The sequence below is a fragment of the Chelonoidis abingdonii genome, chromosome 3, assembly GCF_003597395.2.
Source record: "Chelonoidis abingdonii isolate Lonesome George chromosome 3, CheloAbing_2.0, whole genome shotgun sequence".
NCBI lineage: Eukaryota > Metazoa > Chordata > Testudines > Testudinidae > Chelonoidis > Chelonoidis abingdonii.
The window spans coordinates 138363301-138386945 of record NC_133771.1 but is presented as its reverse complement, the minus strand read 5'-3'; the positions used below and the strand labels follow the sequence as shown (position 1 = coordinate 138386945).

At 46.7% G+C, this 23645-nt stretch overlaps 1 protein-coding gene across 1 annotated transcript in view; it reads left to right on the top strand.

The window, feature by feature from the left end:
* The window catches only part of PCNX2 (pecanex 2), a 253204-nt gene that overhangs the window by 86590 nt on the left and 142969 nt on the right, over positions 1-23645 (top strand). Inside the window, exons 14-15 of the mRNA XM_075064158.1 lie at positions 11975-12085; positions 13135-13226. Of these exons, the coding sequence (XP_074920259.1) occupies positions 11975-12085; positions 13135-13226 (203 nt within the window). The remainder of the gene's footprint in view (positions 1-11974; positions 12086-13134; positions 13227-23645) is intronic.

Genomic DNA, 23645 nt, shown 5'->3' with positions numbered 1-23645 from the left:
GTGAAAGCAGGAAATGTCATTCTAAAGGTCTCGGGGCTTTTCCTGTTTACCGGCACTCCGCATCCGAGTTCGGATTGCGGACCAGAGCGGTCAGTGGTGCACTGTGGGATACCTCTAGGAGGCCAATAATGTCGATTTCCATCCACACGAACCCTAATCCGAGTTATCACTTTCGAATTTAGCACTACTCCTCTCGTCTGGGAGGAGTTCCGAAATCGATTTAAGGAGCCATTTAACTCAATATTAATGATGACGTCGTGTGAACGGGTACAGCGTTAAATCGGTATATGGGCCATTAAACCGATTTAAAGTTGCAGTGTGGACCTGGCCTGAGTGATTGAATGGACATGAGTAAAGTAGGTGTGTGTGCACTCCATGCACGCCAGCCGGAAGATTTTCCCCTAGCAGCGTCCGTAGGGTCGGCCCTGACGCCTTCTGGAGTGGTGCCACTATGGCGCCCTATAAAGGGGCCCTCCCACCCTCCACCCCCTCAGTTCCTTCTTACCGCCGGTGACGGCTAGCTGGAACTTTCTTGCTGATAGCAACTTTAGCAGTGTCCAAAAAACCTTGTGTATATAGTTAGTTAGTCTATCTAGATTAGTTGTACATAGTTCTTGCTGTTGGGGGTTCCCCCCACACCTACTTGTCACCCCGCTGGGGCATGCCCGGGTCTGCTGGGTTTAAATCTGCAAAGACTGCGGAAAGTTCATGCCAAAGAGTGACCCGCACTCTGCTTGTCTGCAGTGCCTCAGGGAGAGCCACCAAAGGGACCGATGCACTATTTGCAGAGGCTTCCATCCCAGAACTCTCAGAGACAGAGCACAAAGACTTAGAGCTCTTCTGATGGAGGCTGCTTTGCGGCCACCTTCGGACCCGGAGCCGGCCGATGCGGTGCCCAGCCCAAATCCTCTAAAACCCGGCACCGGAGGGAGTCGGGTCATAAGAAGTTGGGCTCCGTGCGGCACCACTTGCCCTCCCCAGTGCCTGCTAAGAAGAAGTCAGTGAGGGAGCTATTGCCCCTCCAGGACCTCCACAGGCTGACGCCGTCCGCTGGTACAAGTGAACAGGCTGGGCTACAGCTCCCGGCTGCTCCGTCGACTCCCGCACCAGAGAGAGGGCGGTCGAGTCCAGAGCAACCATATTCCCAGGCCTTAGCGGAGACGTGCGTCCCCCCTCGACGCCGGAGGCATTCGAGGCGGCATCAGACCTGCTAAGACTCCTGGTACCGGCCTCCCCGCATCGTGGCAGGGAGTTGCCGACCATAGCTCGTCCCCCAGTACAGTCTAGGGGCAAGCTGGCTATGCTGTCACCTCCTTCGCCGTCCCGGGTTACTCGGGCAGCACCTGACCAGAGAGACAGCTCCCCACCTCCGCGTCACTCCCCAGCGACGATGGGTGCCACTCCCCCCAGGTCCTCTTATTCAGAGACCTCAGACTCAGAGGCGGACTCCTATCGCTCCAGCCGGTCGCAGAGCAGGAGATGACCTTCGGGGGTGAGCCGCCAGCGGCACCCACCTCAGTGGTAGCAGCTATGGCAACTGCCCTCTCAGTGGCCGTTTTGGACCCCCTGGGCCTACCACCAGTCGGTGGGCCAGGCGTTTGGTCCTCGCTCCAGGTCGGCCTCGGTCTCCTCAACGTCGATGGCCCTGGTGCAGTTGCCTCCTCCACCATCGCCGGGCAGGGGTGTGCCACATCTAAGTTCAGCACCCCCTAGCCAGGCATTGGCACCGGCGGCGACCACAGTTCATGCTCAACAGGTGCCGCTAGACACGCCAAGCCGTTCATTGGCGACCCCGGTACCGGCTGTGGTACCGCATTTGGAACCAACACTGGCCTTGCATCCTCGGTACCGTGTGCTGCCAGACCCTGAAGGGTTGGGAATGCCAGAGGATGGGCCAATCCAAGTGATTTCCTCCTCTTCTTCCCTGGATGAGGCGTTCGCGGGCGCAGCCACGGCACTGACCTTGGAAGACACTAGGGTCCTTCTGCAACTGCTCAGGTGAGCGGCTCAGAGCTTCGCAATCCAGGCTGAGGAAATTGAGGTGGATGTAGATCTGGTAGTGGACATCCTGGCTCCTTCGGGACCACCCAGGGTGGCCCTACTGTTGATCAAGACCATAGAGGACATGTCCTGCACCTTATGGCAAACGCCAGCCTCATTGACCTCTACTGCCAAAAAAACAGAGAAGCATTATTTTGTGCCCTCGAAGGGGCATGAGCATTTGTACACCCACCCTTCCCCGGACTCCCTGGTGGTAGACGCGGCCACCCAAAGGGAGCGTCAGGTGTTTCAAGGGTCGACACCAAAGAACAGGGATGCCAAAAAGCTCAACCTCTTTGGTAGAAAGGTGTACTCCACGGCAGGCCTTCAGTTACGAGTAGCCAACCAGCAGACTGTTGGAAGTCGATATGGCCATAACACATGTTCAGCCATATCGAAGTTTACCGAGCTCCTTCTCCAGGATTCAAGGGCAGAATTTTTGGCCTTGGAGGAGGGAAAGCTCATCTCCCGAGCCTCCCTTCAGGCTGCTCTAGACTCGGCCTCACGCTCCATGGCAACAGGTCTGGTCATGAGGCGGGGAGCCTGGCTCCAGGTCTGGGGTCTCCCCTATGAGGTCCAGCAGACTATCCAGGACATCCCCTTCGAAGGGCAGACGCTGTTTTCAGATAAAACGGATAAGCGTCTGCATAGTCTAAAGGACTCGAGGGCTATGCTTCACTCGCTAGGCCTGCATACCTCGGCAACCCAACGTAGGCAGTTTAGGCCACAAGCAGCCCCATGCCCTTACCAGCCTCAGAATCGTCCAGAGGTTGGGCGCAGAAGAAGCAGGAACGGGCGGAGGCTCCACTAGCACCATGCTCCGGCCAGGCATCTGGCCAACCGAGGCTGTCGTTGAGGCCTAGGCTCCCTATTTGATGGTATGGTCGAGGACGGCCTATCAATCAGGACTACGGATCCTTCTTTCCCTACGTTTGGGTCACATCTGTCTCCCTTCTACCATGCCTGGTCCCGAATCACGTCAGACAGTTGAGTGCTTCGCACGGTAGAGAGGGGATATTCTATCCAGTTCTCCTCCCTTCCGCCCCACCAGCCCCGCTCCCCGTCCCTCTTCAGGGACCCCTCTCTCGAGCAACTTCTCATTCAGGAAGTGCAGTCCCTCCTCATAGCAGGGGCAGTGGAGGAAGTTCCTCAGGAGCTCAGGGAAAGAGGCTTCTACTCCCAGTATTTTCTAATACCGAAGGCAAAAGGGGGCCTCAGACCCATCCTGGACTTACGGCGGCTGAACAAGTTTGTGAAAAAGCTAAGGTTCCGCATGGTCTTCCTCTCTTCGATCATTCCCTCCTTGGATCCAGAACATTGGTATGCCGCCCTCAACTTAAAGGACACATATTTGCCATAATCCCCTGACACCATCGATACTTCAGGTTTGTCATGGCCGACGCCCATCGGCAGTTCACAGTGCTCCCGTTTGGCCTATCGTCGACACCAAGCGGCTTCAGTACCCAATGACTGGAAGTTAGCTAATGTAACGCCGATATTTAAAAAGGGCTCTAGAGGTGATCCTGGCAATTACAGACCGGTAAGTCTAACGTCGGTACTGTGCAAATTAGTCGAAACAATAGTTAAGAATAAACTTGTCAGACACAGAAAAACATAAACTGTTGAGCAATAGTCAACATGGGTTTCTGTAAAGGGAAATCGTGTCTTACTAATCTATTAGAGTTCTTTGAAGGGGTCAACAAATATGTGGACAAGGGGGATCCAGTGGACATAGTGTGTACTTAGAATTCCAGAAAGCCTTTGAACTAAGTCCTCACCAACGGCTCTTACTGTAAATTAAGTTTGTCATGGATATAAAAGGGAAAGGTCCTTTCATGGACTGAGAACTGGTTAAAAGACAGGGAACAAAGGGTAGGAATTAATGGGTAAATTCTCAAGAATGGAGAGAGGTAACTAGTGGTGTTCCCACCAAGGGTCAGTCCTAGGACCAATCCTATTCAATTTATTCATAAATGATCCTGAGAAAGGGGTTAATAGTGAGGTGGACAAAGTTTTGCAGACAATACGAAAACTGCCTCAAGATAGTTAAGACCAATAGCAGACTGTGAAGAACTTCAAAAAGATCTCACAAAACTAAGAGATTGGGCAACAAAAACTGAAACAAATGAAATATTAATGTGGATAAAATGTAAAGTAACATGCACACTGGAAAAAATAACTCGCAACTGTACCATACAACTGTGATGGGGGTTAATTTTAGCGTAAACAACGGAGTCAGGAAAAAAATGGCGCATTGTGGATAGTTCTCTGAAGATGTCATCCATGCAGTGTGCAGCGGCCCGTCAAAAAGCGAAACAAGGATGTTAGGAATCATTAGAAAGAAGATAGAAAATAAGAACGGAGAATAGTATTATTGCCTTTTAGTAATGAAATCGCATTGGTAACGCTGCATATCTTGAATACTGCATACAGATGTAGGTCCCTCCTCATCTCAAAAAAAGGATATCTGGGATATTAGAATAAGGTTCAGAGAAGGGCAACTGAAACATTGATTAGGCGATTTGTGAGACAGGGTCCCATATCGAGGAGAGATTTATAAGAAGAATAGGACTCTTTCAGCTTTGGAAATGAGGAGACTAAAGGGGGGATATTGATAAGAGGTATATAAACATCATGCAGTGGTGTGGAGAAAGTAGAAAAGGAAAAGTTATTTTACTTTATTCCCATAATGAGCAAGAGACTAGAGGGCCACCAATGAAATTAATAGGCAGCAGGTTTAAAACAAATCAATAGGAAAGTTCTTCTTCACACAGGCGCAACAGTCAACTTGTGGAACTTCCTTAACCTGAGGAGGTTGTTGAAAGGCTAGGAACTATAAACTAAGTTTAAAATTTAAAAGGGAACTGGATAAATTCATGGTGGCTAAGTCCATAAATGGCTATTAGCCAGGAAGGTTAAAGAATGGTGTCCCTAGCCTCTGTTCATCAGAGGATGGAGATGGATGGCAGGAGAGAGATCACTTGATCATTACCTGTTAGGTTCACTCCCTCTGAGGCACCTGACATTGGCCACTGTCAGTAGATAGATACTGGGCTAGATGGACCTTTGGTCTGATCCGGTACGGCCGTTCTTATGTTCTTCACGAAGTGCATGGCAGTCGTGGCAGCCTTTCTATGCAAGCGGGGTATCCAGGTATTCCCCTACTTGGACGATTGGCTTATAAAAGGCTGCTCCAAGCAGCAGGTGGAAGCTCAGGTGTTTTTCATCAGGCAGACCTTCCTCGAGCTCGGCCTCCTCTTAAACGAGGCCAAGTCCACTCTGTCTTCTACCCAAAGGATAGAATTTATAGGGGCGGTCCTGGACTCAACACACGCCAGAGTGTATCTTCCGGAGTCCAGGTTCCGGTCCATGTCTGAAATCATTCTCGGTCTGCACCGCGCCCCGACCACCACGGCAAGAAACTGCCTCAAGCTGTTGGGCCACATGGCGGCGTGCACCTATGTGGCGAGCCATGCCAGACTCCGGCTCCGCCCACTACAATCCTGGCTAGCGATGGTATGCCGCCCGGCCAGGGATTCCCTGGACTCAGTGATGACCCTTCCCCAAGTGGTGCTGAGCTCTCTTCAGTGGTGGCTCAACCCACAGAAGGTGTGCTTGGGTGTTCTCTTCGCCACCCCTCAACCCTCCCTCTCCCTGGTGACGGATGCCTCGGATCGGGGATGGGGAGCACACTTGGAGGATTTCAGAACACAGGGCTTGTGGTCGCAGGAGGACCTCAAGTTACATATCAACGTCAGGGAGCTGAGAGCTGTTCACCTGGCTTGTCTTGCCTTCCAATCCCACCTGGCCGGCAGATGTGTCTCAGTCCTCACGGACAACACGTCAGCGGTCTTCTATATCAACAAACGGGGGTTCACGCTCCTATCCCCTGTGTAGGGAAGCCCTCGCACTGTGGGACTTTTGTGTTCAGAATGCTACCCACCTGACGGCATTCTACCTCCTGGGGGAACAGAAGAGCCTGGCGGACGCCCTCAGCCACTCCTTCCGGGGCCACGAGTGGTCCCTTCGTCGGGACATAGTGCGCTCAATCTTCCGGCTCTGGGGTCATCCCCAGTTAGACCTGTTTGCTTCAAAGGACAACAGGAAGTGTCGGTGGTTTTGCTCCCTCCGAGGCCACAGCCCAGGGTCTATGTTGGACGCCTTCCTCCTGTCGTGGAAGGAAGGGCTGCTCTATGCCTTTCCTCCATTTCCCTTGATACACAGGGTAATTCTCAAGATCCGCAGGGATCACGCCCATGTAATCCTGATAGCACCGTCGTGGCCGCCCCAACATTGGTACACGTCGCTCCTGCACATGTCCACCAGAGCGTCCCTGACGCTGCCCCTGCTGCCGGACCTGATCACGCAGGACCACGGCTGCCTTCGCCACCCGAACTTACAGTCTCTCCACCTCATAGCTTGGTTGCTCCATGGTTGAACCCGGTGGAGATGCAATGCTCCCAATGGGTCAGACAAGTGCTGCTCGGTAGCAGAAAACCCTTGACCAGGGCCACCTACCTGGCCAAATGGAAATGCTTCTCCATCTGGTCCGGTCGGCGAGGGCAGGAACCGTTGCGGGCCCCGGTTCCCGTTATCTTAGACTATCTGCTCCACCTGAGACAGTTGGGCCTTTCCCTCTCCTCGGTTCAAGTTCACTTAGCGGCCATCTCAGCTTTCCACCCGGAAGAAGGGGGCACCTCGGTGTTCGCAAACCCACTGGTTGGTCATTTCCTTAAGGGCATGGACAGGCTATTCCCACATGTCCGTCAACCAGCTCCTACCTGGGACTTGAACTTGGTCCTCTCCGCCCTCACGGGTCCTCCCTTCGAGCCCCTGGCTTCATGCTCTCTTCTGTACCCGTCATACAAAGTTGCTTTTCTTGTAGTGATCACCTCGGCAGGGAGGGTATCAGGGCTCAGGGCACTGACATCCGAACCCCCGTACACTGTCTTCTATAAGGACAAGGTCCAACTTAGACCTCACCCAATTTCCTTCCCAAGGTCTTCTCCCAATTCCATATGGGACAAGATATCTTCCTACTGGTGTTTTATCAAAAGCCACACTCTTCCGGTAAGGAGCGGAAGCTGCATTCCCTGGATGTCCACAGGGCCCTAGCCTTTTATGTTGAATGGACAAAGCCATTTAGACGGTTGACCCAGCTCTTCATCTCGGTGGCAGATAGCATGAAGGGGCTCCTGGTCTCCTCTCGGAGGATCTCTTCATGGATCGTGGCCTGCATACGGGAATGCTATTGTATAGCCAAAACCCCTATTCTCCGGTTACGGCCCACTCTACCAGGGCGCAGGCCTCCTCCCCGGCGTTCCTGGCTCAGATCCCGACCCAGGAGATTTGTAGAGCTGCCACGTGGTCCTCCATCGACACGTTCACATCTCACTATGCCATCATGCACCAGGCTAGGGATGATGCCACCTTCGGTCGTGCAGTACTCCAGTCAACAGTGACCTCCGACCCCACCACTTAAGGTTAGGCTTGTGAGTCACCTACTTTGAATGGACATGAACAACCACTCGAAGAAGAAAAACGGTTACCCACTTTTAGTAACTGTTGTTCTTCGAGATGTGTTGTTCATGTCCATTCCAATACCCACCCTTCTGCCCCTCAGTCGGAGTGCCGACAAGAATGAACTGAGGGGGTGGAGGGTCGGCGGTCCCCTTTATAGGGCACCATAGTGGCGCCACTCCAGGGGTTGCCAGGGCTGACCCTATGGACGCTGCTAGGGGAAAATCTTCCAGCTGGCGTGCACGCGGCGCACGCACACCTACTTTAAATGGACATGAACAACACACCTCGAAGAACAACAGTTACTAAAAGGTGGGTAACCGTTTTTTTCCTCAGCCAAAGGAATCCCCCTTCCCTCCCCCCCTTCTAGAATAAAGCTAGTTAGCTCTCAGTTCCTGCAAACAGACCAGGTATTTGGATTACTAGCCTTTTAATACTAGCTCTTGATAAAATCACATGCTTATTTTAACCAGTTACAAACAAAAATACTTGCACCAAAATTGCCACTGGTTAACATGGTCTTTTAAATCAAAATCCATAGGTCTCTCCCAAATATAACCCCCCTCACCTTCTATTATTCTACTGGAGGGAGCCTCCAAACTGCATGTTAAAATAGCAGCTCTCAGGGCTGGTGGTGTTGCATGTGCAAACACACATTACTACTTTAACAAGAAGGTGCTAGATACTTGTAAGAATGCGTTGTACTCCAGCCCTCTCTGGGATTCATGTATCGACTTTAACTGTGTAACTAGCCTTTCTTAATGGTCTGCTCTTCCCAGGAGAAACCAGAAAACTCCTACATCCAGTCTTCTTAAAGGCAAATACCTTTTAAACATCCCTTTCCCAGGCTACTCCCTGACACAGGATAAGATTAACATGTTTTAGGATTACTCCAGGGAGCATCAAAGAGGGAGTGAGATGACAAGATTGCTCTTGTCAGCCAGCCTCCCTCACCCCCTCTCATGCTTACACCCCTTCATTCACACACTCTCCTCTGACACATTGACAGTGAGTTCTATTTCCTGTCCTATTAATTACTCCCGCGCCCCTACCCAGGCTGTTCTTGGGTCACAACAGATAGAGCAATCATTTAGCCTTCAAACTAGTCATATCACGCTAGCTATAAAGTGACTCCCCTTGCCTCACAGTGACGATCTCTTTCTTGTTTCAGTGCCAGGCTTTTGCAAAACCCTCCTTGTGATCACTGAATTTCAAGTGATCTTGAAATGTTTGGTCTGGGGGACCAAAAATCTCTGTGATCAAATGGAGGGCTCCAGATAACTCTAGGTAGTTTGCCATCTTTACCATTGCTTTTCTTCAATAACAATCCAAGAATAGCTTGGTATGACTTAAAAAAAGAGAAAGGAGAGAAGTAAAGGTAGTGGAGGTTGTAAGCTAGGGATGGGCAAACTTTTGGGCCCGAGGGCCACATTGGGGTTGCACAACTGTATGGAGGGCTGGGTAGGGAAGGCTGTGCCTCCTCAAACAGCCTGGCCCCCGCCCCCTATCACTTTCCGCCCTCCGACTGCCCCCCTCAGAACTCCCAACCCATCCAACCCCCCACACCTTGTCCCCTACCGCCCCGTCCCGGGACTCCCTCCCCCATCCAGCCCCGCTACTCCCTGTCCCAACTGCCCTGACCCATATCCACACCCCTGCCCCCTGACAGCCCCCCCGCCCCTGGGACTCCCACCCCCAATCCAACCACCCTCTGCTCCTCGTCCCCTGACCACCCCTTCCTGGGACCCCCTGCCCCTAACTGTCCCCTGGGATCCCATCTCCTTATCCAATACCCCTGCTCCTTGTCCCCTGATTGCCCTCCCGACCCCTATCCACCTCCCTGCCCCCTTACAGACCCCCCCCGGGACTCCCAACCCTTGCCGTTCCCCATCTCCTGACTGCCCCCTCAGAACTTCCGCCCCATCCAGCCCCCCCTCCTCCCTGACTGCCCCCCAGAAACCCCCACTCCCTTACCCAACCCCACCGTTCTCCACCCCTTACCAGCAGCAGGCGCTTGCAGCCGCAACACCCGGCCAGAGCCAGCTGCACTCCCCACGCTGCCCAGCAGAAGTGGCAGGCCAGAGTGTGGCCCACATGGCAGCATGGCTGCGGGGGAGAGGGAACAGTGGGGGAGGGGCCGGGGACTAGGCTCCCTGGCTGGGAGCTCAGGGGCCAGGCAGGACAGTCCCGTGGGCCGCAGTTTGCCCACGTCTGTTGTAAGCACTTTCAATGGCATTTACAAGCAAGAGATGGAGAACACAGTGTTTCTGCATGTTTTTATGCATATGCAATTTTTGTTAGTGCTAGGATACCCCGGTGATGGGCACATTATAAATACCAGCATAGGTGTTCAGTTCATTGAGCTGTGTCACACCAACTCTAAAGCACTTATACTTTTTCTCTGAAGGGTAGCCTGTTTATCTGTATGGTTAGTCTTCAAGGTGCCACCAGATTCCTCGTTGGTTTTCATACTTTTTTTGCATCCAACCTCTGAGCTTGTTGTGTCTCTTCTGTGTTTGAATTCTTCAGCAGGAGTTATGAAACTAGATACTTGTAGAATCATATGATAGGTGAAGAAGCACTAATATATGCAGTCAGATCTAACGGAGCATATTGCTGTATTATTTTAACCCAGCAGGATACATTAGCAGGAAAGACTGTAAGTAAAATGGGATAATTGGAATATAGCAAAGAAAACAAATATCATTGGTAATGTTTGTTTTTGTTTTAAAAGTCAGCATGGAAATAAGAGAAACATCAGCAGTTTATTGCATTTAAGTATTATCGGGACAAATAAGGAAAAAATGCAGACAGCCCAGCATGTATAACTAATAAATACATGCTTGTTCACAGGGAAAATTGCCAGGAACAGCAGAATATTTTTTCTGTAAGAAATGGGGCAAACGATCCATGCAATTTGCAACACAATTTTTCACAGTCTCCCAATGGCCCTGTTAACATAACTATCAGATTGGTTTTTCTTTGACTAAAACTGTAACCTGCCGTGTGTTGCCTCTCTCCTTTTTAACATGGACTACAGATCGTATTTTCCTTATGATACAGTTTCAATTTGACTCATGTTGGCAGCAATTCATACGCTGCTCTTTTGCCATATGTTCTCCTTTTATTTTCCCAGGTCTTACCAAGAAAATCTCCTCTTCAGAATTTGCTTATCTCATTTTTTTTAACATACTAGTATTTCTATCTTGTTTCTTTCCCCCTCATTTTGTTTGTTCTGCAGCACTCTGAATACTTCATTTCTTGCTTGTCTAAATTTACTATGCCACCTGCATATGTCTGGCTTCAGCTTCCCTCATCACTGATTATCTGCACCCATCCCAGTGTTGTTGCTTACACAGGGCTCGATCGTGCAAGGTGCTGAGAATTCAGGCTAGGATCCAGCACAGTGTTTAAGCATGTGATTAAATTTAACCATATGAATAGTCCCATTGACGTTAGTGAGACTGTTCATCTGCTTAAAGTTAAGCATGTGCTTAAATGCTGTGCTAGATCATAGCCAGCATGCTCTGTACCTTGCAGGATTGAGCCCCCAGAAACAGCAGCGATGTGATCAGAACACAAGACAGGAAGCACAGACCCTGCTTCATTTAACCGTGGGAAAGTCACTGAAAGTGAGGGACCGCTCTGAAAAGTGGCTATGTATAAATGGCACCTTCTTACTCAATAGATCACTTTACCTTTGAATATTTTTTTTACAATTTAAATAAGTTTCTGTTTTTTAATTCTGGCCGTTCTGCAGAGTCAAGGCAGCTATGAGAGTGTGAGCTGGATTCTGTTCTTGCTCAGGCATCATCAGCAGAACTGGTAACTAACTTCCAGTTGCAGAATCTTTATTGATGATGATGTATGTATTAGCCAGAGCTCAGTAATTCCAGGTTGAGTTGCAGAGCCCTCAAGTTAAGGAAAAAATGTTTTTTACTTTTAAACTGAACAGAATTGATTTTAAAAGTGGTTGAGAAATGGTGAATAGAGACTACATTATGCCATTTTTCCCCTGGTCCCTTGTCAAAGCAGAACTGAACTTTAACCCTTTGTGTATTAGTTTATCTGTCTGTAAAATAGGAAATAATATTTACCTCAGATGGTTGTGAGAAATAATGTCGATAAAGTGCTTTGGAGGATAAATAGGCTTGTATGAATTCTTCATAGCTAGCACTACCTATTATTGCTTTTAGAGAAACATTAAATATTAATAATAATTTTAAATAACAATGAAATGTCTGCAAAATGTAACCATTGTTCCTAATATCAAAATCTATGCAGAAAGCATTACAATATAATGGAAAAGTATCTTATCCCAGTTTGAGGCAACTTCTCTCTGTTTTTCATACAAATATGTTCAGTTATTGTGACATTTAAATATGTGCTAACTTACATCTTGTTTTAATTTCAGTGTTTTTGTATTGCTTCCCTGCCATTTCCCTTCTTGGCCTTTTCCCTCAAATCAACACCTTCTGTATATATCTCTTGGAACAAATAGACATGTTACTTTTTGGTGGTTCTGGTAAGTAGTTTATTGTAGCCTGAGCTCATCTGTTCATGCCCACAGCCATAAATTAAGCTGGGTTGTACTGCACATTTTGAGGCCTCATTCACACTACAATTGAAATGATGCTAGTGGCAGTCACGCAGTTACACGCGGTTTCTTGCATATAGACAAGGATTTTTTCTGAGAACAGCAGTACTTAAACTGTGTGCTAGACTATGAATTCCACCCCCCCCCCCCACAGAAATATTTTTAGCATATCTAACATGATCCTGGGTAAAATTTAAATCCTTTTCCACATGAGGGAAAACATGTTAGAAGCATGGTGATTTCTGTCATCATTTCAAGCACAGTATGGATAAGCCCAAAAAGAGAAAGAGACTATTTAGTAGTCCCCCCTCCCCTTTCCCCCGGCTCAGAGAAGAAAAAAAAATTATATGGCTAAAACTACCATATGCATCTGGGGCAGCTTTTCCTTAACTTCTTGACTCTTGAATAATGTAGCAGCTCTAAGGGCAAAACATGTTGGGTAAAACCCCAACCTCACCAAAGTCAAGGGAAGTTTTGCTCTGACTTCCATGGAACCAGAATTTCAGCCGGTGAGAGTGCTACCAAATTTGCTGACTTTTTTTTTTCCCCCTCTTCATTTTGTTTTTTGTTTCAGAGGAATGCTGCAATGGAATTCAGCAGTATAAGAGTTAAAGCATTTTAAAGCAGCACCCTTCCTTTTCTCTTCTTCAGAAATGAAAAAAGGATAGGCAGCAACATTTTGGCAGGGCATACAAATATAAAATATAAAAAATGATCGACCTTTAGGGTGAAATCCTAGTCCCACTCACGTCAATGGCAAAAATCCCATTGATTTAGTGAGGCCAGAATTTCACCCTTAAGTCTCTTGAGGAGCTTGTTCAACTGATCAAAATATTGAAGGCTTTCTTTATACAAAGAAAGAGGATAACACTGTGATACAAGATTTATATTAATTAAATTCTGGTTAAGCGAACCTTTTTTTGTTTTGGTTCCAACTTGTTTCATGTAGAAAGTAACTTTTGATGTCTGCATTTCAGCTGCTGCTGGATTGGTATCTGCCCTCTACAGTATTTCTCGAAGCTTTGTAGTTGTGATTGTACTGCACACTTTTTGCTTCAATGCAGTGAAGGTAAGTGGGAATAACTACAGTGGCAAAATGGACTATCCATGCTTCAGGAGATACTCTAGTTTAGTGAGTGGCTTTAGTTCTAATTTGTCATGCATCCATTTTATCAATTCTTATTTCCCAAAATAACTTAAAGCATGGCTCATAAATGTACTTCTTATAAGCTACTCTATAATATTTAGAAATCTAAGTGAAATATTGGTGTAAATGTTAACCTAACACCCATTACTTCATGGAACACTGGAGTCTTGCCAGCCTACCTGAAATTGTTGCATTGTGTTTTCACTACAAAGGGCCAAAAGCAGCTGTGGTATAAATAGGCACCAACTTCAGTGCGAGTTATCCTGATCATGCCCATGATGAATTTGGTCCAAATTCTTAACAAAGACTCTGCTTTCTTTAAAACAAAATGGCACGCGCACACACCCCCCCCCAAGCAACTTCCCTCTCCCTTTTTTAAATTACAACAGCATGCAGTTCAGTTGCTCTAATTTTGAGCTTGTTATATTTTCTACAGAACATTGTTAGGCTACATGTACAATCCAAAAACCACAAAATAAAACTGATGGCAGTGAGTCTCAAAGCCTGAGTCATCTGACTAAGGCTCACAGGGGGTCAAAAAAGCAGTGTCGATGTTCCCGCTCGGGCTGCAGCCTGGGCTCTGACACCGTCCCCTCTCTGTGCATTTCAGAGCCTGAACTCCTGCTATTTGGTGCCCCATTGCATGAGCCCGAGTCAGTTAACCCGAACACTGAGACTCTGTAATTGGTGGTTTTTTTTTTTTTGTGGTATAGATGTACCCATAATTATGGTGGCTACTAACACTACACTGTAATTAGAATCTGTCTACATTTCCATTGTTAAACCTGTTTTGGGAGGTGAGGGAGGAGGGGTTAGCGCTGAGCCCTAAAAGTATGGTTCATATTGAAATTTGTCCTACAAGATCTAGCATCGAAAATGAATTTATATAGACTATATGTAATTTCTCTAATACCACACAGCCCCGTCCTTCTCATTTGGCAATGCTTATGTTGCAGAAATAGAGGAAAATGGGTGTTTTAATTTTTGTTGTAATTTTGTGCTTGGCATAATTGAATTTTTTTTGATCAGATTGTGCATGTCCTTCTATAATTTTTGGTGTGTCGTTTAAACAAACAAACTTTGGAGGTGAAATCCTGGTTCCATTTAAGTCAGTGGTAAAATTCTGGTTGACCTCAGGATTTCACCCTAGATCTCGAGAGATAAAAACAAGCTCTTTTTCCTTAATGTTTTTATAGTACCATATAGCAGACTTGATACCTGATTATTGCACCTGTCAAATATCCGTTGAGTGGTGCTTTGAAGGTGTGAGATGCATCTTTAAGCAGCTCTCAGGATCCTTCTAGGCCAGAGGTTTTCAACCAGGGGGTCTGTGGCTCTTCTGGGGTGGGGAGGGACGGAGCGTGACAAGGCTTCAACAGGTTCGCCAAAATAAACTAGAGAGCAGGACTGATGTCATTAGGGGCCCGTGGCAGAAAGTTGAAGCCGGAGCCCCGCCTCCTGGAGCTGCAGCCAAAGCCAAAGCAACTTAGCTTCATGGGGCCCCATGTGGTGTGGGGCACCAGGCAATTGCTCTGCTTGCTACCCTCTAATGCTGGCCATGGCTTTTAATCTACTGGATGTGCAGAAAAACAGTTATGGCACAGGTGGGCCACGGAGTTTTTATAGCATGTGGAGGGTGGGGGCTCAGAAAGCAGAAGTTTGAGAACTCCTGTGCTAGGCAACAGTGATTCTACTGCTGAAAAATCTGAGGGTATGTCTACCCTACAGTGGCGCAGCAATGGTGCTGCAGGTGTGTTGCTGTAGCGTAGATGCTTCCTACGTCAACAGTAAGGGTTTTCCCATCAATTTAGGTAATCCACCTCTCTGAGAAGGCGGTAGCATCTACAGTGGTGGTTAGGTCGACCTAACTACAATCACACAAGGGGTGAAATTTTTCACAGCCCTGAACAATGTAGCTCAGTAGACCTATGTTTTAGGTGTAGATGGGGCTTTTGTCCTTGTCCCTCCCAAGTATGTGTAAATGAAGGATGAAATCATGCACATTCCAAAATGGCAAAAGGAGAATCATGTTGACGCAAAGTCTAGCAGCCCATACAGAGGACTGAAGGAACTTTCATGGGTGGTGTTAATCAGTGAACACATGCAGTTAAGGTATGTTGCAGTGCCGCACTTAAAATGTTAGCCTACAGCTACTGCTGTCCCTAGTCCTCTATTGTATTGCTTTCACCTGGCCCACTTCCATGATGCTAGAAAACTTTCCCAATCCCTGGCACAACTTCTTTGCATCACTGTCACCAGCTCTCAACTCTATGAATGGGTCTGGAACTGGCAGCTGGGAGGAGGGTTGGGTCAGAGCCATGTGCGGAGAGAGGATTTTGAGGCGCCAATTAGTAGAAAACTGGTCAGGTGTGGAGGGGCACTTTTGAGGATGGAAGTTGTTGTAGGTGTCTGGGAAAGGGTTGGGTCTCTTATGAAGATGGAAAAGGAAGGATCAGTAGGGTAGGGGAGAGTCAGGGAGGTTGTGAGGTGAAGAGTTTAAAAATAGCTTTTGTAAATAGCATTAGGGAAAAACCTTTTAAAATATTTTCCCGTTTATACATCTTTCTTTTTCAACATATTAGTTTAAATTACAACATGCAGGTGGCTTTGCAGATAAGCAATCTTCCCTAGGGATTAGACTTCAAACTGCTTAGATATATGCTTATAATGCTACCCTGAAGTTGGAGAGTGCTGTGAGAGATTTACAAGATATCTGCTGTAAATTACCCGTGTTAAGTGCAGACTTTCTCTTCACACAGAAAAATTTATACCTAATTTGAATTTTTATTGTACTGTTTTCCTGAAGATATTTATAAGCAGGATAATTTAAAGCATATAGAGATAATTCCACTTGCTTTGGCTCATAACCTTAGTCCACTAGGGTTTTAAAAGTCTCATACGTCTTTCCTCTGTACAACATGAAAGGAGCACTGGCATAAACTTCCTTTGTTCCCAAGTCTCACCTAAATCATTTTGTCTCTTTATGCAATTACCTAGACTATTGTAAGGGAATAATTCTTCCACTCTTATTCATGAGTAGTACCTGACACTGTGAGTAACCCCATTGAGTTCAGTGAGACTATTTGTAGAGGAAGGGTACTAATTCAACTTAAGGGAGGGCAGCAGAATGTGGTCCTAAATAGTGACCGTTGTGAAATGTGTTCTTATGCCTATGTCAGAAACAAAGTGGTATTTCTTTACAGGTAGTGGACTTGATTCTTGAGTCATACTGAAATGGTTGTTATGACAGTGTGCACTCACCTCTTGTGAGTGCCTTTTACGATCTGGGTACAAACCTGCACTCTCTCTGTTCAAGGGGCTCCCTGTCGGCTGTTGCCATCATCAGGTGGGTCTTCAGCAGCTCATGCCTCCAGCTAAGTCACACAGTCAAAAACATGAATGAACAAACAGGGCCTGTCTCTGTGCCCTTGGTAATGTCTGCAGCCCTGTCTCTGGGCTCAGTTCTCAGCCCCTTCTGGGCTAGCTTTAAGCCTGCCCCTGCCCTGTTATAGAGCAGTGCCCCAGGGCTTCCTTCCTGGAGACTCTTTAAGTCCTGCCCTTAACTTGGGTTTCTAAATGAAACTTGTCCCCTTAATCAGGGCTTTGGCAACTCTGCCAGTGAGCAGCAGGGGGACCCAGGCCTGCCCACTACTCCGGATCCCAACCCAGGGACATTATAAATAGCAACCTATGCTACTTCCTTTAATACTGTAGTTGCTGTTGCTATTCCCTGGGCCACTTCCCATGTAGCCCCTTACCTCAGGGATGAAGTTCTCTCTCTGTTCCCTGCTTGAGCAGGGTCTCTCCGCGTCCTCCTCACCTGGAGAGTTTCACAGCCTTCCAAATCCTCATCACCCTTCTGGTCCCAGCCAGCAACTGATCTGCTCAGAACCAGCATCTCCTTTTAACTGGGCCTGTTGCACTCTGATGTACTGCTTCCCTGCAGCCTTTCTAGGCAGGCTGAGAGGACCCACTTTCACGTCTCCTTTCAGAGACGTAGTGTGGTAAGACCATGAGGCCTTTAGCAGGGGGCCTGGTACACTCCATCACAATTGTACACTAGGAACTGAAGCTCAGGCACCATAGAGTCTATTTCATTAAGCTGTAGTTCCCAATGAATGGGGGAAAGTGATATTACTAAGCATATGGTAATCTCAAAGACAGAAATTATGAATTCCAAACTTGTCAGTCTTCAAAGCTACTATTTATTTATATTAAGGTAGTGCCTAGGAAACCGGACTGAGGATCAAGGCCCCATTGTGCTAGATACTGTGCATACCAATTACAAAGAAAACACCCATGAAAGCTCATGCTCCAATACGTCTGTTAGTCTATAAGGTGCCACAGGACTCTGCTGCTTTTACAGGTTCATACTAACACGGCTACCCCTCTGATACTTGAAAGAAGACAGTGTGTGCCTCAGAACTTCATGTGGAACAAGATGCAACAAATGAATGACACAGATAGTTGGGGTGTATTTCTTATACCCTGTATGTGCTATGGCATGTGGCTAAAGAATTATAATAATACGTTTGATTTGACTGGACATCTGAGTAGTGATGATTGGGAGGACAAAGTAAGGAACAGAGCAGCTAGCAGAATCAGAAACTACAGTTCACCACTGGCTTAACCAATGCCAGAGTTCAAAATCCACTATTTTTGGGGGGTCTCTTTTTATTTTTATTCAAATTTGTCAGAAGTAACAGAAAAAAACACACACTGGATATTTTTAATATACTATGGAGATAAAGAAATACATCAGCCAAAAAGATATAGGATTGGAAAACATGACAGCTTGACCCAGAAACAGAAATTATGAGCAGACAAAACATATTGCTTGTCTGATACTTAAATCCATCAAATCTATACCTGTTTATTGGCAGGACGTCTTATATCTCAGCAGGTGTAAGCAGCAATGTTCTATTTCCTGAACTAAATTGAAGAGCAGATATGTATCCTAGTGGCTTTCACTGTTTTCACTGGCAGATTATTGCTCATGCCAAACACTCAGATGGAAAAAGACCTTCCAGTGATATCAAACTTGAACCTCTCCTTCCTTAAAAGCTTCTTGTGTCCTTATGTTTTTGTAGAATGAATAGCTTCAGCCTTATTTCTCCCTTTAGGTATTTGCATAAACAGACTTTTTCTGGCCCTTCTTTAAAAATTAAAGTATGGATATACTTTTAAAATATGAAAACTCTCAAATTGGAAATATTTTTTAAATAAAATTGATATTTTAATTATATTGATTATGACACTGTTCATCTTTTCCTTAGTGCCTTGGTTTGAAGGATGAACAGTGAGTACTAGAATAAACTAATACGGGTTATGCAAGTGTGAGAAATTGTGAAGAAAGTAGGTTGAGGAGGCTTTGTTAGACTGTTTCAGTTTAGACCTGGTCTACACTACGCGTTTAAATCGATTTAAAGAGCGTTAAATCGATTTAACGCTGTACCCGTCCACACTACAACGCCCTTTATAATCGATAATATTGAAGGGCTCTGAACAATCTGATTTCTGACTCCTTCGCCCGACGAGAGGATAGCACTTAAATCGATGATAAACATACACTGAGTGCTGCACACATGATTTTATTCTTTCTGAAGATAAGAAGAGTTTTTTTGGCTGTGGCTTGTGCAATGGAAATGCTGATGCTGTACTTAAACAACCTAAAGAAATTTTATGTTGCTCGATTTACAGGTTTAGAGATAGGAAGTGGAACACGGCAAGACGGAACGTTATATAGGACGCACGGGAGCGTCGGCATACTCTTTGAAACCACCAGAAACAAGGTGCAGACAAGACATGACACACTGGATCTCGTGACGCAAATATGGAGATCCGCTGTGCATCATGCTTCATTCTTGAGAATGGTATTGCGAGCGGGGCAGTTCAGCGATAACAGGAAAAAGTGTGCCCGCATACCTTTTATCGAGAATACATTTCACTGTTGCCGAGTCGGCGAGCTTCTGATTCATGCTAACGCGAGCATCAATGACAGGGTACCACCAATAATACACAAAAAATGCGCGCGAGCATAGACCCTTGAACAAGGAGATGCTGATAACGATTTACGAAGACAAATCGTTGTAATCTAAAAAGAGCTCGTCTGTCATAAAGGAAGACGAAATGCCAAAAGCGTTTTGAACAAAAAAGATTCTGCCAGGGCTACATAACATGCTGCGACAACGTATACAGTGTGAAAATCCAGAGTACCTATCAATGGATCGCTCATGGATGAGGGGACTGAGGACTCCAGCTATTCCACTAAGGTCCACACAGTTCTTCTTGAGAAACAATGCAAGTTCCTTGCACTACACTTCTGCAGCTCCCGGCTACATTAATTGAAGGATCAATAAACACAAGTTGACTGACAGTGAGTCTTCAAGATTTCAGAGAATAGCTCCTCAGTTTCTATTCCCACCGCCGAGCTCACTCTAAAACTTATTTCTTATTTGGGAACGTGGAAAAGAACTAAGGGAAGAGAGAGAGCAGTTTACTTGACTCCTTTCATGTCCCTATCGGGTACTGAGTACCTGCTGCTGGTAAGATATCACGCGATGCTGCATGCAGTGAGGAGCAGACTGCTCCACCGTCGCTCTCATCCTTTTTTCTAAGTGAGACGTACAATTGAGGTAAACTAAATATCCGCCCGTCGCAGCAGCACCATGTAGGTGCTCCTGGCTGCTTTAGTCGACAGGCTGGCCGGGGCCCAGACATTGGTAACAAATGGGAAGGACCACCCAGTTCAATCCCAGGTAGATGCAGAAACATGAACAATCCATGCAAGTCTATGGACTGAATAATCGCGTCCATGCCTCAGAGCAACGGGGGCTGAGCTTCAATCAGCCCCCCCTTCTCCGGTAAAGAAAAGATTCTGTACTGCCTGGACTGTCTATCAGCAGCAGCGATGCTGTGCTCCTCTCCCCTACACCGCTAAATGTCCTGCCTGGACTATCATCGTGCCGGGAGGCTGCCTCCCCCTCATTTATGTCACTAATCAGTGTTTCTTATTCCGGCATTCTTTATTACTCTCATGACACAAATGTGCAGGACACTGCCACGGTAGCCCAAGAACGTTGGGGGAGAGGGAAGCAACGGGTGGGGTTTGTAGGGGCACCCCCTGTGAATACTGACACGGAGCAGCACTGGCCTCTCTGATACACTGGTTCTCTAATACATTGCCCTTTATTCTAGCACAGGACTGACTGTATTTGAGAACCATTAAGAGGGATGACTTTGGGGAGTCAAAATCCCAATTCTCTTTTGCGTTGCGCCCCCGCCGGTTTCAGCCAGGGGGCACTCATGATAGCAGCGGACGAGTACGGAGGGGGAGGAAGATAACCGTCATTTCATTAGCCAGGTTACTCCGCAGTAAGACGGTACAGGAACGACTGTAACCATCCTTCTGCTATCATAGTCAAATAGTGCAGAGGATGAATGCGCTGTTGTAGCCTGGAGTATACGCTCTTATCGTCCACAGCATCAGTACACATAATTGCGTGCAGAAAAAAAAAAACCTGAACGGGTCCATGGTTGCCGTGCTTATGGCGTCTGCCAGGGTAATCCAGGGAAAACGCGCGAAGCAGTGACCATTTGTCAGCTGATCGTCTTTAGCCCGGAGAAGAGGAATGACCGACGACATTTACCCAGAACCACCCGCGACAATAATGATTCAACCCAGAATTCCAAGGGGTGGGGGAGACTGCGGGAACTATGGGATAGCTATGGAAGAGCTACCCACAATGCAACGCTTCAGAAATCGACGTTAGCCTCAGACCATGGACGCACAACGGCGAATTACTGTGCCTAGTGTGGCCGCATAAAATCGAATTTATAATATCAGTTTTATAAAACCGATTTTATTGGATATTATCCCGTCGTGTAGACGTGGCCTTAGAGAGTAATCAAAGGATTAGAAAGGTGATCAAACAAAGGGATTAGAGATGTGAGGTTGGTGAGCAGTAATCTGCTGTTAGGTTAAGTTAATTCTCATGCTGTCGACTGGACAACGTACAGCCCTCAGAACACATTATGTGACTTTATGATCTGTCTTGAGCCAAATCCAGCTTGTTATGGGATAAGATAGCTGTGAGGGACAGGTGTTTGTCCAGCTCTTGTGGTTTAGGACTTCCAGGGGGCTCTTTGCCATCCTGCTTTCATTGGATCATAGTTGAAGGTGATCTTTCAGGGAGTTTGGTAGGCATTTGGAGCAGATAATCTTACTACCTTTGAGAGCACTGGCCAACTGTTTGAGAGACCGGGACTTGTTTAGTTAGAAAATGGATCTATTCATTTGATTTGAATTCATACCATTTGATGTTTTCAGTCATTCAGAGATGCTTCCTTTCAGTGGGGTCCAATGTCTTTTCAGTCTTGATAGAGAAAGGTCATGTTTCAGTCCCATAGTTCAGAATACTGACCATCGAAGTCTCTCTGCTTATCAGTGATAACTAATAGAAATTAAATGGATTTATGGAAAACAGATCTTGTCAAACTAACTTGATATTTTTTTAATGATATTACAGGTGTGGTTGATAAAGGTTATAGAGTTGACATAATACATACAGACTTCTGTAACAGAGAAATCTTCGGTGAGCTTAAACACAAAAAGGAAGCTTACATGAAGTGGAAACTTGGACAAATGACTAGAGAGGAGTGTAAAAATATTCCTCAAGCATGCAGGGGGGTAATCAGGAAGGCCAAATCACAATTGGAGTTGCAGCTAGCAAGGGATGTGAAGGGTAATAAGAAGGATTTCTACAGGTATGTTAGCAACAAGAAGAAGGTCAGGAGAAGAATGGGACCCTTCCTCAATGGGGGAGGCAACTTCGTGACAGATGATGTGGAAAAAGCTGAAGTACTCAGTGCTTTTTTTGCCTCGGTATTCACAGACGAGATCAGCTTCCAGACTGCTGTACTGTGCAGCACAGTATGGGGAGGTGGTGAGCTATCCTTAGGAATGAAAGAACAGGTTAAAGACTATTTGGAAAAGCTGGATATGCACAAGTCCATGGAATGGATCTAATGCATCCGAGGGTGCTGAGGGAGTTGGCTGATGTGATTGCGGAGCCATTGGCAATTATCTTTGAAAACTCGTGGCGATCGGGGGAGGTCCTGGATGATTGGAAAAAGACAAATATAGTGGCCATCTTTTAAAAAAGGAAGAAAGAGAATCCAGGGAATTACAGGCCAGTCAGCCTCACCTCATTCCCTGGATAAATCATGCAGCAGGTCCTCAAGGAATCAATTTTGAAGCACTTGGAGGAGAGGAAGGTGATCAGGAACAGTCGTCATGGATTCTCCCAGGGCAAGTCGTGCCTGACCAACCTGATTGCCTTCTATGATGAGATAGCTGGCTAAGCGACAGTTCTGCAGAAAAGGACCTGGGAATTACAGTGGACAAGAAGCTAGATATGAGTCAACAATGTGACCTCGTTGCCACGAAGGCTAACAGCATATTGAGCTGCATTAGTAGAAGCATTGCCAGCAGATAAAGGGAAGTGATTATTACCCTTTATTCGGCACTGGTGAGGCCACATCTAGAGTATTGCATCCAGTTTTGGGCCCCCCACTGCAGAAGGAATGTGGATAAATTGGAGAGAATCCAGCGGAGGGCAATGAAAATGATTGGGGGCTAGGACACATGACTTACAAGGAGAGGCTGAAGGAATTGGGCTTATTTAGTCTGCAGAAGAGTAGAGTGGGGGCAGGGGGGATTTGATAGCAGCTTTCAACCACCTGAAGGGGGTTCCAAAGAGGATGGCACTAGGCTGTTCTCAGTGGTGGCAGATGATAGAACAAGGAGCAATGGTCTCAAGTTGCAGTGGAGGAGGTCTAGGTTGGATATTAGGAGAAGCTATTTTACTAGGAGGGTGGTGAAGCACTGGAATGGGTTACCTAGGGAGGTGGTGGAATCTCCATCCTTAATGGTTTTTAAGGCTTGGCTTGACAAAGCCTTGGCTGGGATGATTTAGTTGGTATTGGTCCTGCTTTGAGCGGAGGGTTGGATTAGATGACCTCCTGTGGTCTCTTTCAACCCTAATCTTCTATGATTGTCTGAGGGTGTTTGACTTGGTACCATTATAACATTTTGATTAAAAAAACTAGAATAGCATAAAATTCAAATGGCGCACATTAAATGGATTAAAAACTGGCTAACTGATAACACTCAAAATGTAGGTGTGAGGTGAGGAATAGTCATCAAGCAGCTGTATTTCCAGTGGGGTCCCAGAGGGATTGGTTTTTGGCATGGCTGTTTAATGCTTTTGTCAGTTACCTGGAAGAACACAAACTCATCACTGATAAAGTTTGTAGATGACACAAAAATTGCAGGAGAGA